This window comes from Nyctereutes procyonoides, unplaced genomic scaffold, assembly GCF_905146905.1.
Source record: "Nyctereutes procyonoides isolate TBG_1078 unplaced genomic scaffold, NYPRO_anot_genome, whole genome shotgun sequence".
Taxonomy (NCBI): Eukaryota; Metazoa; Chordata; class Mammalia; order Carnivora; family Canidae; genus Nyctereutes; species Nyctereutes procyonoides.
In genome coordinates, this window is record NW_026575042.1 from 12697804 (window position 1) to 12713310 (window position 15507).

General features: G+C 47.6%; 1 protein-coding gene across 5 annotated transcripts in view; it reads right to left on the reverse strand.

Annotated features, from left to right (window-relative positions):
- The window catches only part of CMTM7 (CKLF like MARVEL transmembrane domain containing 7), a 65393-nt gene extending 50202 nt beyond the window's left edge, over positions 1-15191 (reverse strand). Inside the window, exon 1 of one of the 5 annotated variants that reach the window (XM_055320995.1) lies at positions 14985-15182. In XM_055320995.1, the coding sequence (XP_055176970.1) occupies positions 14985-15137 (153 nt within the window). In that variant the 5' untranslated portion in view covers positions 15138-15182. Of the gene's footprint in view, positions 1-14984 lie in introns of all 5 variants that reach the window. The other 4 variants (XM_055320996.1, XM_055320994.1, XM_055320992.1 and 1 more) reach the window with 4 other exon arrangements.
- Between the last annotated feature and the right edge of the window lie 316 nt (positions 15192-15507).

The following is a 15507-nucleotide window of genomic DNA, read 5'->3' on the forward strand; positions in this document are numbered from 1 at the left end:
TCAATGTCATGAATAAATAAAATCTTTAAAAAAATTATATATACATGGAAAATGACTAGACAAATGTGTTAAAAGGTGAACAGTTGAGAACCTGGGGAAGGGTATATGGAGAGTTCCCTGCACTGTTCCTGCAAAGTTTCTGTAAATCAGGAATTATTGATAAGTAAAAAGTTACAAAAGCATATATAATTTAGAGACTTACATCATTGGGCACATCTACAAACATTTAAAAAATTTTTATAGTTTTAAAAATTCATTTATTTTTTATATTAATTAATTTTTTTAAAAAAGATTTTATTTATTTATTCATGAGAGACACAGAGAGAAAGGCAGAGGCATAGGCAGAGGGAGAATTAGGCTTCCTGCAGGGAGCCTCATGCAGAACTCCATCCCAGGACCCCGGGATCAAGACCTGAGCCAAAGGCAGATGCTTAACTGACTGAGCCACCCAAGAACCCCTACAAACATTTTTTTTAAAATAACAACTATTTCACAAGCAGTACACAAAGCAGTGCTAACGTGACCAAGACATATTTTGGGGACTGCAACATCCTATCTTTAAAGATTCTACTAGAATGCTATAAAATTTATTTGGCAATCTAATGGTTGGGAGAATTGGGGACACTTCATTCAATACCCGCAGAAAGCTAGAAGCAGCTCTTCTTTGGAATGTACTTTTTCTCATCTTTTTGTCTCCACTCTGCCATCTGAGAATGACTCTCTGAGTTTCTCTTCATGTGTGCTCTATCTTTATGGTTCTGCTTTTCTCAGCAGAAATTCAAGGACCACTTCTCTTTTTGAATAAGCTAGTAAGGAAAACGATATACCAAAATAAAGAAGACTGAGATGTAATTGCCATTCAGAGTGTCAGAGGATGGCCATCTCTTCTCTGAAACACTGTTCCTAGAAATGAGCCATGCTTCTAAAACGAGAAAATATTAAATGTCCACAATCCGTTATGCTGAAAATTTTGAGAATCTCACTACAGTGGAAAGTCTTGAACTGGTTGTACTACTTTCCTGTGGTTGCTGTGAGAAATTACTATAAAGTCAATAGCTTAGAGTAAAAGAAATTTATTCTTCCACAAGTCTGTAGTTCAGAAGTGGCAATCAGTATCACGGGGCTTAAACCAAGCTGTCGGCAGGACTGCGTTCTCTCTGGTGACTCTAGAGAGAAGCCATTTGTTGCTTCTCCCAGCTTTCAGTGGCTGCCCTGGTGTTCTTGGGCTCATGGCCACGTCACTGCAATCTCTGCCACAGCTTCACATCACTGTTGGAGAAGGTCATCAAACAGATGTGACCTCCAGTTGACCTGTGAGATGGACCTGGGCACACAGAGGTCCTTACCCTGTCCCCATCCTTGAAACGTGGGTTCTGCTTACCTTTCCTGCTCCCAGAGGCTGCTCCAAGGACAGAGCCTTGAAATGGTGATGCAGTGTTGAGAACATCTGGACAGTGTATGTGACTATACCAGGTTAAGGATTCTATGTAAACTTTTAAGGTTTGGAGGGCAGGTGCAGAACCCACTCATACGTAAGTTCCCTTTGCTTACCAAGTGTGCCTCCTTCCTCAGCTCCCCCTGACCTCCTAGTAGGGGGGGTTGGTTTCAGAGCACACCTGAGAAACCAGGAGAGGGTTTCAAACCAGTGGTCATATCACCTTCTCCTTTGTATGTCTCTCACAAAAACACTTCTCATTGGACTCAGGGATCTCCCAGGTAATTCAGATAGTCACTTCAAGACCTTAACCTAATCACTGAAAATACCCTTGTTACCAACAAGGTAACATTCAGAGGTTCCAGGGATAAGGATGTGGTCATATATTTAGGGAGCCATCATTCAACTCACTACAACTGAAAAGCAGTTATTTACCCCTAAATCATACTAAGATGACTGTATGTTGACGTAGCCATCACATTTCTAAATGTGGGATTGATGTTACCACAAACGGTGAGAGTAGGTCAGCAAGGAGACCCCTGTGAAACCCAGGGGATGCACATTATGCTGCAGAGTTGTTCCCTCTACTTAAGTGGCAGTCAATAAACAGGATGCACTGCTCAGTAGCAGTGATACATAAGGAATCCTTGTAAGCCCAAGTGTCACATCAATAGAAGGGTTACTGGTGCCTCTTCCAAGTGAAACTCACAATGGGACGTATCAATAAGGCCCCATCTCTGAAGTCATATTGCTTTTCTCCAGGAAAATTTCCTGGGGTTAAGTTCTTCCAAGGAGTTAAGTCAGACATGGTCAAGTTATTTATACTATCATTATATTGCTTGTAATACCCTTATAAAAGGTTACAGAAATAATTTTGCTCCCTATTGATTTTGTTTCTCATTCGGTACATGTTCATTTGTTTCAAATAGGAACTAAAATAAATAAATAAATAACATGACTGTTTAAGTGGACCTCAAAAAGCAATATCAAAACTCCTGTGTGGTCTAGAAGGCTGAGCAGCCTGGCACTGCCAATCCAGAGGGTGGCTGGGCAAGAATATTGATAAACAAGTTCTGCGGGTAGAAGGAGTCAGCAGTCAGGTTTGTTAAGGCCCAGACTTCGTGAGCTTAGAGCCTCAGCAGAGATCAGAAAGACGGAAGCAATTCCAATGGCTCCTAAGGAACACAAGCAGGCCCTCCATTGGTGCGCTGCTCACTTGCACCACTGCCCAGGTATGCAGGGGGCGCCCCTGCCAACTCCTCCCACACTCAGCCTTGTGCTAACGATTTCCCTTGGACCAATGCAGCTGTCTGGCTCAGAGGTTCCTGGGAGTTTATCTACTCCTCTCCCTCACCCCCACATTTGTAGTCCATGAGAGGTACAAAGGCCCAGTTCCACTGCCCCAAAACAAGAGAATCTCTGTGATGCACCTCATTTTCCAGAGATCTCTGAAAGAGAGGCTGAGGCTTAGACTTCTAAAACCCATCTTTGTCTAGCTCCTTCTCCTGTCCCTGATTGCCTCCCTCACTTAGAATGGACCAAATGCACAAGAACCTCATCTCTAGCTCTACTTCTAGGGAAGCCAACTTCAACAGCCTCTGTGATGCATGCTGGGAAATTCTAAGAAAAATGCTGGTCACACAACTTTTCTTGTCACCTAAACTTTCCCGGTTCTTAAATTCTTAAGTGGAACTCTGAACAGTGAACATTAAGTAGTGCCTTTCTCAATGCCAATGGATGTGGGAGGCCCCTGAAGCCCTGCAGGGGAAGATAACAAGGTGATATCTGCAAATCTAAGTTTCAGGACAGATGAAAAATTTCCAAGAGCAGGCAACATTTAGTCTGGGAGTTCTATTTTTAAGGACTTCTTCTGATATTCTTATACACATACAAAAGTATGTTATGGAGAAGGGTATCTGTCACAGCACTGAGACAACAAAAGATGGGGAATAACCCAAGTGCAGGCTAGTTAAATAAATGGCAGGCTAGTTAAATAAATGACGGTAAATCCATTCTCTTAAAAGCAATGCAACTGTTACCAAGAATGAGAACACTTTCTGAATGGATATGGAATTTCTCCAAGATGGAAAGTTAAGTAATGAAAGTACAGAACACTGAGTTTAAGTATGCTCCTATCTGGGCTGAGAGGGGACATGTGCACACACACACACACAAGCACAAAGTAATTCCTGGAGGATGTATAAGAAACCAGTACCACTGGTAGACTCCAGAAAGGACAGTGGAAATTGGAGGATTTTTTCTACTTTTAAAATCTTGATCATGTTATCTGTTTTTTGAAAAGAGTTATTTAGGGGCAGCCCGGGTGGCTCAGCGATTTAGCGCTGCCTTCAGCCCAGGGCATGATCCTGGAGACCTGGGATTGAGTCCCATGTCGGGCTCCCTGCATGGAGTCTGCTTCTCCCTCTGCCTGTGTCTCTGCCTCTCTCTGTGTGTCTCTCATGAATAAATAAATAAAATCTTTAAAACAAAAAAAGTTATTTATTTATTTATTTATTTATTTATTTATTTATTTATTTGAGAGAGAGAGGGATTGAGAGTGACTGGGGGAGGGACAGAGGCAGAGAGAATCTGACACAGACTCCTAGCTGAGTGTAGAGACTGATACGGGGCTGGATCTCACCACCAATGACCTGAGCGGAAATCACCAGTCAGATATTTAACCAACTGAGCCACCCAAGCACCCTATTTATGTTATCTTTTAAAAAGTAAACATAATTTGAGCAATTACACATTCATACTTTCTGTTTGGATCAGGACTTTTATTTTTTAGAATGGCTCCAGGTGGGACCATGGAGGAGACCAGGTCACCTGGGAGATGGAGGCAATTCTTACAAGCCTAAAGGCTGCAGAGAAGGCCCCGTGTGTTCCCTCATCTGTAAAGTGGGAATACTGACACTTCCTAGAAATGCTGTAATGATAAATTAGTTCTTGCATATCAAGCATGCAGGACAATGCCTAAAGCAAAAGCTCAACAGATTTACTGCATAGGAATTCAATGATATTGACCATAGCCCATATATAAATTATTTGGCTATTCTTATCATAAGAATGGCACTATGGGCAGCCCGGGGGGGGGGGGGGGGGGGCGGGCTCAGCAGTTTAGCGCCACCTTCAGTCCAGGGTGTGGTCCTGGAGACCTAGGATCGAGTCCCCCGTTAGGCTCCCTGCATGGAGCCTGCTTCTCCCTCTGCCTGTGTCTCTGCCTCTCTCTCTCTCTGTGTCTCTCATGAATAAATAAATAAAAAAGAATGGCACTGCTATTGCCCCATGTTCTCTTTGTCAAGGAGCAGCCATGAGAGTGCCAGATCTGATGCAGGATACATGGGCTCTGTGGGTGATGAAGTGATGTACTGCTGTGTAACAAAGCCTACAAACTAAGTAGCTTTTTTTTTAAGGTTTTATTTATTTATTCATGAGAGACATAGAGAGAGAGCCAGAGACATAGGCAGACAGAGAAGCAGGCTCCCTGCAGGGACCCAGGATCATGACCTGAGCCAAAGGCAGATGCTCAACCACTGAGCCACCCAGGTACCCTACTAAGTAGCTTAAAACATTTATTTATCATATCACAGCTTCCAATGGTTGGGAGCCAGGTTGGGAGTCCTCTGCCCGGGGTCTCGCAGGCTGCAGTCAAAGTTTGAGCCAGGCTGGTGTTTTATCTGAGGCTTGGGATCCTCTTCGAAGCTCACATGGTTGTTGGTGAATTTTAGTTCCTCGCAGCTGTAGGATGGAGTCTCTGCTTTTGTGTTTTTCGTTTTTCTGGCCGTCAGCTGAGGGCTGATCTCAGCTTCTAGACACAGCCCATAAGTGCTTGCTATGTGGCCCTCTGCCAGGCCCTTGCCCTACACCCAAAGCAGTTGATTCCCAGGGCCAGCTGGAGAATCTCCCTCTTTGGGAAGGACCCAGTACCTCTTTGAAGGACTTTCACATGATTAAGTCAGGCTCACTTGGAGATGATCTCCTTTTGATTAACCGAGAATCAACTGATTTGCGACCTTAATTACATCCAAAATATCCATTCACCTTGGCATATGACATGATATAACGACAGGAATGACATCCCATCAACTCTGCTATATTTTGATGGTTAGAAACAAGTCACAGAGCCCACCTGCACTTAAGAGGATGGAATAACACAAAGTTCTAACTCACTGGGGGTCACCCTAGGGTGCGTCTGCCACCATGGGCTAGCCTGGAAGCCTGCTTACTCTACATGGAGAGGTGGCGCACCACAGTGGGAAAAGGCTAGGCCCTGCCCACACCTGGGTTCAAGTGCTGGCTGCAGAATTTAATGAATATTTTGTACCTTGGGCAAGTTACAAAACCTTTCAGCTTCCATTCAACCAAAACAAGGGGGAAATAAATAATACAGAATCACTAAAAGGGTTCAACAAAGGGAAACTACATGTAAAATTGCCTGACACACTACAGCAGATACTCAAACCCTAGTTCCCCTCTCTGTTCCCAACCGTTCCAGGAGGAACTCGTGACTTACAAATGAGAATAATAATGCTGGTTTTCTCTTAAGCCTTCCAGCAGCCCTGTGGGTAACATGTAAATACACTTTCTAAAATACTATAGACATACTGTTCAATACCCCAGTGAGGGGGTTTTCCCTACTCCGGCTGATTTCATCTCTGGCAAAGGGTGAAATTGCCACTAGCACCTGCTGTCGCGTCTCAGAGCATCCACCTCCTTTTAGATCTGCCACAGCCTGCCCGCCAACAAGGAGCCAAAGGGATGAGTTATGGGACAACCAAACAATGGACTCCTATACATGTATCACATCATTTTCACACAAGATTTAATGACACAGGAAAATACTCATGGTGCTTGGATAATGAGAAAGAAATGATTCCAGATGGTCCTCTCATGAGCTCAAGATCTGGACTCTAACCACCTGGTCCAAAAACCGGGCTTCACTTTTTATGGCTGTGACTTTCGGTGAGTTACTGAACCTCCCCCACCTCAGTTTTCTCATCTGTAAAATGCAGATAACAATAGGACCCACTTATCATGGGGATTAAATGAGGTAACACATGTAAAACACCTAGCCCAGTGGCCGCTGACAAGAACTCAATGCATGATAAACACTATTATCAAAGTACTACCTTTTCATTTGCGAGGAAAAGTTAAAAAAAAAAAAAAGACTTCTTCACAAACAATCACTAGCATTGCCACCGCCTTCTTTGGGGAATAAAGAAAGCCCATCAGGAAGGGGCGCCTGGGTGGCTCAGTGGTTGAGTGTCTGCCTTCAGCTCAGGGCATGATCCCAGGGTTCTGGGATCGAGTCCTACATCGGGCTCCACACGGTGAGCCTGCTTCTCCCTCCACCTACGTCTCTGCTTCCCTCTCTGTGTCTCTCATGAATAAATAAATAAAATCTTAAAAAGGAATAAAACATAAACCTATGAGGAAAGGAGTAAAACTACACTGAGGTCACACGATAGTACTTATTGATGCTTTCCAGAAGTTTCCAATTTACTCTGTACCTGAAAACAATTAATTTCTCCTTTGTTTCCTCCTTCTCAAGCCCTTCTGAAGGACCTGCATTTTCTCCATCTCGAAAAACCAAGATGATACCGCTCTTAGGTTTCACAGGGATCCATTCTGTGGGTAATATGTGAAAACCACTTTACAGAAAATTTCTCCTTCTCTATCAATTCACCTATCCTTTTACGTATCTAAAGAAAGAAAGAAGAAAAAGAATGTTGCTGCCCCAGGAAAAGGAAGGGCCATTCACTATCATTGCTGATTAAAACGCAAACCAGGTGAACTGCTTTTTCTGCAGAAGGCTGAGGAGCTTCTCTGTTCAGAGATTTCTGCCAGGGAGCTGGGATGGGCGGGGTGGAGAGATTCCCTCTCGCCCTCCTTCCCTTCGGAAAGGATCTGGGGCTGCTGAGCGACCAGCAGCCAGCACCTGGCCCAGCGCCAGGCCACCGATGCCAGGAGCTGCTAAGGCCCCCATGCGGAATGCCAGAGCGTGAGCAGCGGGCCAGGGAAGCCCTGAGCCAGACTGGGGACAAAGACGGCGAGCATGTGGCAGGCGGCGGGTCAGAGGGAGGCTGGCACGGGCAGCACGCCGGGCCCGCGCAGGAGCAGACGGCAGAGGAGGAAACAGATGGATGTCCAGGGGCGCTGGGCAGGAAGCGCGGAGAGCATCGTGGGGGCACGAGGGCCTGGGAGGAAGGACGGCAGAGAGGAGCCCTTCCCTGATGCCAGACTTTAACTAAAAACACTGACCCACACAGGGAGCCCCCCCCGGGGGAGGCCCAGGATTGCCCTGGAGGGGTATTGAATACCCACTGTAATGCCCCCAAATCTGTGGGACTCTCTTCTGACTCACACGGGCCCACACACTACACCCTTCATGCTCCTCCCTGACCCCCCGCAGCCTGGTGGATCCTTCATCTGGTGTCCTCATCAGTAACCATCTCCTCTGGCCACTGGTTTCCACTCTGGGGGCAGGTGGTTTTGGGGGTACCCTGGAGGGGAATTCTTGCCAGCAATTAAGAAATCCACTTGCTCTGCAGCCTGAATAAATAAAGTGTGGTACTATTTGGTTTTCAGATTTATGCAGATGCTGTTGCCATTACTTATATAAATGCAAGCGCATTTAAAAGCACTACAGAACCTTCTAGCCCATCAATGTCATTGCTCCTTTTCCAAACCATCAGACGTCAAAAATACCATTACAACTTAAAATATGATTACCATCACATTTGACTCCTTGAATTTTCTGGATGATAAAGGGACATCCATTAATTTCTAGATATTAAAAGGTTTACATCATTGTTTCATGTCACCATGCTCTGAAGGACATGAAGCACTTCATTTCTCTCTCTGTAAAAGGTCACTGCCATTCATCCCAAGGAAAGATTTATGGATGTGTACACTAGAACTTCTCTATAAGGAAGTTCACCACAGTCTTGTTTATACCTGGACAGAACTGGAAGCTACTTTGAGGCAAAATAAGGGGGAGGGGGCTGGTTACACAGACCATCGTACAGCCATGACTAGCTACAATGATGCTGTTCAAAATCAAATTACAGACAAAGATTAAGTGACACAAGAAAATACTCATCACATATTAAGCAAAAGAAAAAAAAGCATTGGGGTACCTGGTTGGCTCAGTCGGTTAGGCAGCTGCTATTGGGCTCGGGTCATGATCCCAGGGTCGTAGGATAGAGACCCACATCAGGCTCCCTGCTGGATGGGCAGCCTGTTTCTCCCTCTCCAATGCTTGTGCTCTCCCACTCTCTCCCTCTCAAATAAATAAGCAAAATCTTAAAAAAAAAATTACAAAGTAGATGTACATCATCCTAATTTTATATAAAACAAAACCATCCCAAATTATAGATGTCTACTACGAAATGGTATAAAATTTTACTTTAAATATTAATCTTGGAAAACAGAGAGTGGGGGAGTCTACTTTCTTTTGTGTGTGTCCTCACATTTCTACAGCAAACAAGCATTACTTCTGTCATCAGGAATAAAGCTCATAACTTGTTATGCCTTATTTTTAAAATTTTTATTTATTTGGCTATTGATGGAAAGTAATTTCTTGTTTTTGGATCAGGATCTGGCTGGGAATGAAAGAATCTTGGCAGTGAGGTTCTTTGCTGCCTTTAACCCCCCGGCTTCCAGGAAATAGGACATGGGTGTGAGATTGCATGTGGGAACTAAACTGGTGCTCCCCTGCTACCCAGAACTAAAGCAGAACAAAGAGGGGTGGACCATTCTGGGTTATGCTGGGTCATTCTCCACGCATAAGTCTATTCACAGCTATACCAGAGGGTGAGCTCCCCCACAGTCCAATTCTATTTGGGAACTGGGCTGTGAATTTCCAGAGTGAAGCTCATAATTGCCCTGGGCTGCTGGAGGGTATTTCCAACGCTCTTTCACGCCAGAAAACTGAGTGTACTCTCCCCCGACTCACACACCCACTCAGCTTCCACCCAGCCTGTGTAGGCTTCTTTAATCTTAGTTCAGATAAAACACCTCTTTAGGATATTAAATATTTGCAGTGCCCTCGTTGCTATCCTGAAATGAATAAAATGTATATACGTAGTATGAAATCCTAATCCCTGTAACAACCAAAAAAGTTTCCATAAAGTTCCAAAACCACCTATAGGGGGTGGTACAGCCCTGGTTTGAAAATCACCACTACAGTGGTGGGTTGCTAGTGATAGGAAGCTTCCCTGATATTCTTTTTTTTTTTTCAAAGATTTTATTTATTTATTCATGACGGGGAGAGAGAGAGAGAGAGAGAGAGAGAGAGAGAGAGAGAGACAGAGACACAGGCAGAAGGAGAAGCAGGCTCCGTGCAGGGAGCCCGATGTGGGACTCGATCCTGGGTCTCCAGGATCACACCCAGCTAAAGGTGGCGCTAAACCGCTGGGCCACCGGGGCTGCCCTGGGCTGCCCTTCCCTGATATTCTTAGATGAAGGACTGACTATACCCTCAGGATGATCTGTCAGGCCTTAAAGGTCTGGCCCTCGCATATTTCTCATCTCAGCCAAACCATGCCCACCCTTACTCCCTTCTCTTCCACCACAGCAATACTCCTTCTAGACTCAGAGTCATTGCCTGTGCTTTTCTTTCTCCTGGTAATGCTGTTCCCTCATCCTTCAAATATCCCTTCCTTAGAGAAGCCCTTCCTTATGTCCCAGATGGTCAGACTCCCTAAATCATTCTCTATGATACTGAGTACCACTTTTTGAGAGCTTTTGTCCTGAGTTTACTAAGTTACATATTTATAATCATTTTACTCATGTTTATTTTCCCTATTTGAGTCTAAGGAGTACAGGGGCTGATCTGTCTTTTATTTACTCTTCTTTCCACAGTATTCTAGCACACAACAGGTGCTCAAATAGTTGCTGAGTAAATAAATGAAACTTCTGGAAGACATTTAAGTTTCCATCTTTGCTACTTATGAAACTATAATTTTCCTTCCATATGGTTCTACAAATATCACAGTCCCTGTTTCTCTGTCCATACAGACAGGGTCTCTCTTGGGGCACCTGGGCAGCTCAGTGGTTGAGCATTGGCCTTCGGCTCAGGGCGTGATCCCGGGGTCCCGAGTCCTGCATTGGGCTCCCCTCAAGGAGCCTGCTTCTCCTGCTGCCTCTGTCTCTGCCTCTCTGTGTGTGCCTCTCATGAATAAATAAATAAAATCTTAAAAAAAAAAAAGGATCTATCTTGTTAACCCCTGTATTCCACACACCTCACATAAGAACATAGCAGACGTTCATTAAATGAGATGACACCTCTTCCTAGATGTCAGTACTGCCCAAGCACTGGCTCATGTCCTGCTGTATTTTCTTCCACTCTAACACCCCATGTCCCTTATCCCCAACTTAAACATACTGAATGAAGGCAATAGAGAGAGGCTAAGAGAGTACTCCTGACCTCACAAACCCATACTCAGCTCCCAAGGTTCAATTCAAATGTGACCTTGGCCTTCACACCTCCCTCCTTCCTTCCTGGTATAGGCAACCCGACTTTTTATCCAGTCGACCCATCAATTCTTGGACTTGTATGTCTCCTCAGTGAAACCAGACTTCCTGAGGACAAGGACTTTGTCACAGCCCCACAGCCCACCCCCCCTCCCCCCCGCCCTGCTCCCATAGAAATGAAGATGAATGCAGCACTCAGACATGTCTGCTCAACAAATAAACTGATGAGGGATGCCGGCGAGGTCACACACAGGGCCACATGGACCCCTTCAGACCTCAAGGCACCCTCCTCAGGCCCTTCAGCTCAGATCCTGTGAGGTCCACAGGGGGACATTCCTTCCCCTTGCAGTGGATATTGGGGCAGGGGGTAGCGAGGGAGCTTCCTATAGTTGTGGTTCTCCCATACCCAGGGGCTTCATGCACAGTAACCCTCTCCAAACTCTTCTCTAGATCTACTTAGATCTTTCCTTTAGCCACTTTACTGAGATACAATTCACACATTTAAAGTATACAATTCAATGGTTTTTAATATATTCACACGGTTGTACAACTATCACCACAACCCATTCTAGAACACTTTCATCGTCCGGGACACCTGGGTGGCTCAGCTGGTTAAAATCTTAAAAAAAAAAAAAAAAAAGAACATTTTCATCAGCCAAAAAGAAACACCTACCTATTGGCAGCCACTCCCCACTGCTCCCAAACTCCCCACCCTAAGCAACCATTAATCTACTTCCTGTCTCTATAAATTGGCCTGTTCTGGACATCCCATGTTAAGGGGAATCATAGAATATGTAGTCTTGTGCATCTGGCTTCTTCCACTTCGCATCAGTGGATCATCCATGTTGTAGCCTGTGTCAATATCTCATTCCTTTTTCTGTTGACGAACAGTCCATCGTATGAATATACCACATCTTATTTACCCATTCATCAGTTTATGGACATTTGAGTTGTTTCCACATCTTGGCTCTTGTGAATAATGCTGCCATGAACCTCTGTGTACAAGTTTTTATGTGGACATGTGTTTTCACTTCGCTTATGTATATACCTAGAACTGCTGGATTATATAGCAATTCCATGTTTAATTATTTGGGGAACTGCCAGACTATTTGGCAAAGGATGTGCACCATTTTACACTCCCACAAGCCAACTGGCAATGTATGAGGGCTCTGATTTCTTCACATCCTCCCTATCGCTCCTCCATATTGATATCATGTCCTTCCTATTGCTGTCATCCTACCAGGGCTAAAGTGGTATCTCACTGTGGCCTGATTTCCCCAGATCTATGAACAACTAAAACTCTGCAGGGTCTTTGAGGACATGCAGCCAGTCAGGCCTCTGCTGCTGTCAGCTGTGTGACTTTACTAGTCCAACCTTTCTATCAGTTTCTTCTTTGTCAAAACCTGTTACTTCACTGGGTCCTTAAAAAGAGTTAATGACACACCCGTGGCATATGGTATGGAATCCCTAGTGCGTTAGTAAGATCCATGATAGGGTTCAAAAAATATAGCTCATAACAACAAAGAAACCCAGTTGTGTAGGGCCAACATGTGACAGTCTCCAGGCTAAAGAGGAAGACCGAAGAAACTAAACTACCAAGGCCACAAGATTATAAAGACTCATTCAAGTGACATGTCAAGTACCGACATTCACCGAGAAACTTAGTTTCTTCCTGCTATCTCTCCTCATTTTCTGGTCACAGTGGCCCAGGAGAGACTCAAAGCAAAGAAAGGAAGTTGTTCTCAAGGGGAACAGCTTTTTCAACGATTTCATTAGGTAATATGTTGATAGGTCTGTTGTTTGGACCACAAGGAAAGCACATTTATGGGAAGTCTAGGACATACGGGTCTGTCTATTTAGGATGCAAAGGAGATATCAGTGGTCAAAACTGGACATCAATGGATTGAGTGCCCACTGGTGGCACCACTCTAGCTGCATCTGCCTTTCCCCAAAAGTATTAACTCTTGGTGATGCACACGTTTTCCGCAGAGAAGACGAGGGAACATCAAATGTCCCTGCAAACACCCCGGAAAAGAGGAAGGGGAGGAGAATGGGGAGGAGTTAGACAAGAGGCTCAAGTGTACAACCCTAGATAGTCTCTCAATAGGACCACCCCACAATGGCAAGTTCACTTTCAAGGGGTCTGCTCAAACCAGCCTGCAATCACAGACTCTCTAGGGAAGGAAGAAGCCCTAAGATTCCTGTGAGGATCGTTTTAAGAGGCGGATGACAGAGAAGCCGCTCTCCCGGTCTTTGTTCCCTTCTATGGAACAACAGGCCTTGTGACTGTCACCTGCAACCCATTCTAAGGGCCGCAGGCGAGAGGCTAGAGGAGATTACATGAAATGGAGCTTTCTCTTCTCCACACACTAACCCTCCTCAGCGCAGTCTGTTGTTGTAAGTAGTGTTAGCCAACACTTCTTAATTTTTGGTCCATCTAGATACCCTTCTTAGAGAAAAGGGAACTCAGTCCCCCTCCCTTCAGATCTGGCCCACGCAGGAAATGACAGCCCCCTCTACACACACCAGAAAAAAAAAGTGCTATGGATTCACAGGCAGCTCTCACTGTGTCTGGCACCCCTGGGACTGGCCCACCTGAGCAGACACCAGCTTCTGGCTATGCCACCTTGTTCCTATGTCCCCTCTTCAAAACTACCACTTCCCCCTCCACCATTCTTGCTGCAAGCATTACAATGAGCAGAGTCACAAACAGCCCAACCTAGTTTCACAAAACACATCAAACAAATAGGAAAGGCATTTAAGATAAAAATTTGTTTAAAGAAGGGGGGAAAAAGGAGTGAAGAACATGAAAACAGGCCCTGGTTACACTCAGAGCTCAGCCCTTCCGCCTGCCTGGCTGCACAAGTGACTCCTCACTCAGGTGACTCGGGCTCCCCCAAAGGAGTACAGTAGTACTCCCCGACCCAACCACAGTTTTGCTGTTACCCAGGGTCAACCATGGTCCAGAAGCAGATGACCCTCCGCTCTGCTGATTAGTCAGAAGATCAATAGCAGCCTAATGCTATGTCACAATGCCTGCATCATTCACCTCGCTTTAGCTCATGGGGCAGGCATTCTATCATCTCACATCATCAGGAGAAGCGTGAGTACAATAAGGTACTCAGAGAGAGAGAGAGAGAGAGACCACAGCCATAGACTTTTTATTACAGTATATCGTTAGAGTCACTCTATTTTGTTATCAGTCATTGTGGTTAACCTGCTACTATGCTTCACTGGTAAATCAAACTTTATCGTAGGAATGTATATACAGGAAAAACGTAAATGCAGGGTTGGATGCTCCCTACGGTTAGCAGGGGGATGAGTGCACAGGCTCCTCAAAACGAAACCTTCCCCAGCAGTCCGCCGCCGCCCAGCAGTCCCCTGAGACCCGGACCCTCCCTTGAACTGGAGAGGCCGGGGCTCCAGGACCTCTGCCCCCAGGGTCCCAGTTCCTTCTTCTTTTCTAAAGATTCTTTTTATTTACTCATGAGAGAGAGAGCGAGAGCGGGAGAGAGAGAGAGAGAGAGAGAGAGAGAGAGAGGGGCCGAGACAAAGGCACAGGCAGGAGCAGGCGCCCCGGGGGAGCCGGATGCGGGACTCGATCCCAGGACCTGAGCTGGAGGCAGACGCTCCACCGCCGAGCCAGCAGGCGTCCCCAGAGGGTCCCACCAGGGGCTGAGGGCTTGGGACCCCTGCCCTCTCCAGGCAGCCCTGCCCGCCGGGGTGGGAGGGAAGCGCAGGCCTGGAGGGGCCGGGGCTGGGTTCGGGGCCGCGCGGCCCCGAGAAGAGGAAGGAAGGAGAAGAGCAACCTGTGCCCGTGGCTTCGGTCGGGAAGCGGGTCGGGCCGGCGGAGCGGCGGCTGGAGAAACTTGGGGCCCGGAGAGCCGCGTCCGCGGGAGCCAGGGCGGCGCCGGGGCTGAGCTCCGGGCCGGGCGGCGCCGCCAACTTTGCGAAGGAAGGTCCTCCTCGGACCTGGCGCCGCCCGCCGCCCGCCGCCCGCCCGCAGCGCGCCGCCCGGGTGCCCCGCCGGCCCCTCCGCCGGACCCCGGCCGCGCCCCCGGCCTCTTACCATCTGCGCCACTTTGAGCAGGGCCGAGTAGGTGCGGGGGTAGACGGGGTCCAGCGGCCCCTCCGAGGCCCTCGCGCCCGGCTGCCCCGCGCCGCCGCCGCCGCCGCCGCTGCTGCTGCACGTGGTGCGGACGAGCCCGGCTCCGTGCGACATCGCGCGGCCCCTGCCCGCCCGCCGCCTGCCCCCCGGCCGGGGCCGACCGGCCAGATAAGCGGGGCGGGGCCGGGGAGGGGGCGGGGGCGGGGCCGGGGAGGGGCGGGGCCGGGGGGGCGGGGCGGGGGGCCGAGGGGGCGGGGCGGGGGCGCTGCTGGGGCGGGGCGGGGGCGCGCGGCCGCGGGGCGCTGCTGGGGGCGGGGCGCACGCGTCCGGGACCCGCGCGGGGGACCCCGGGCGGCGGGGCCGCGGTCCCAGGCGGCGGGGCCCGGCCGGGAGGGGCTGCCCGGCGCCGTCCCGGGGGGCGGGGGGCCGGGGGGGGCGGGGGGGCGGCCTCCCCGCCCCCGCCTTGGGCGGAAGTCGCCCGGGA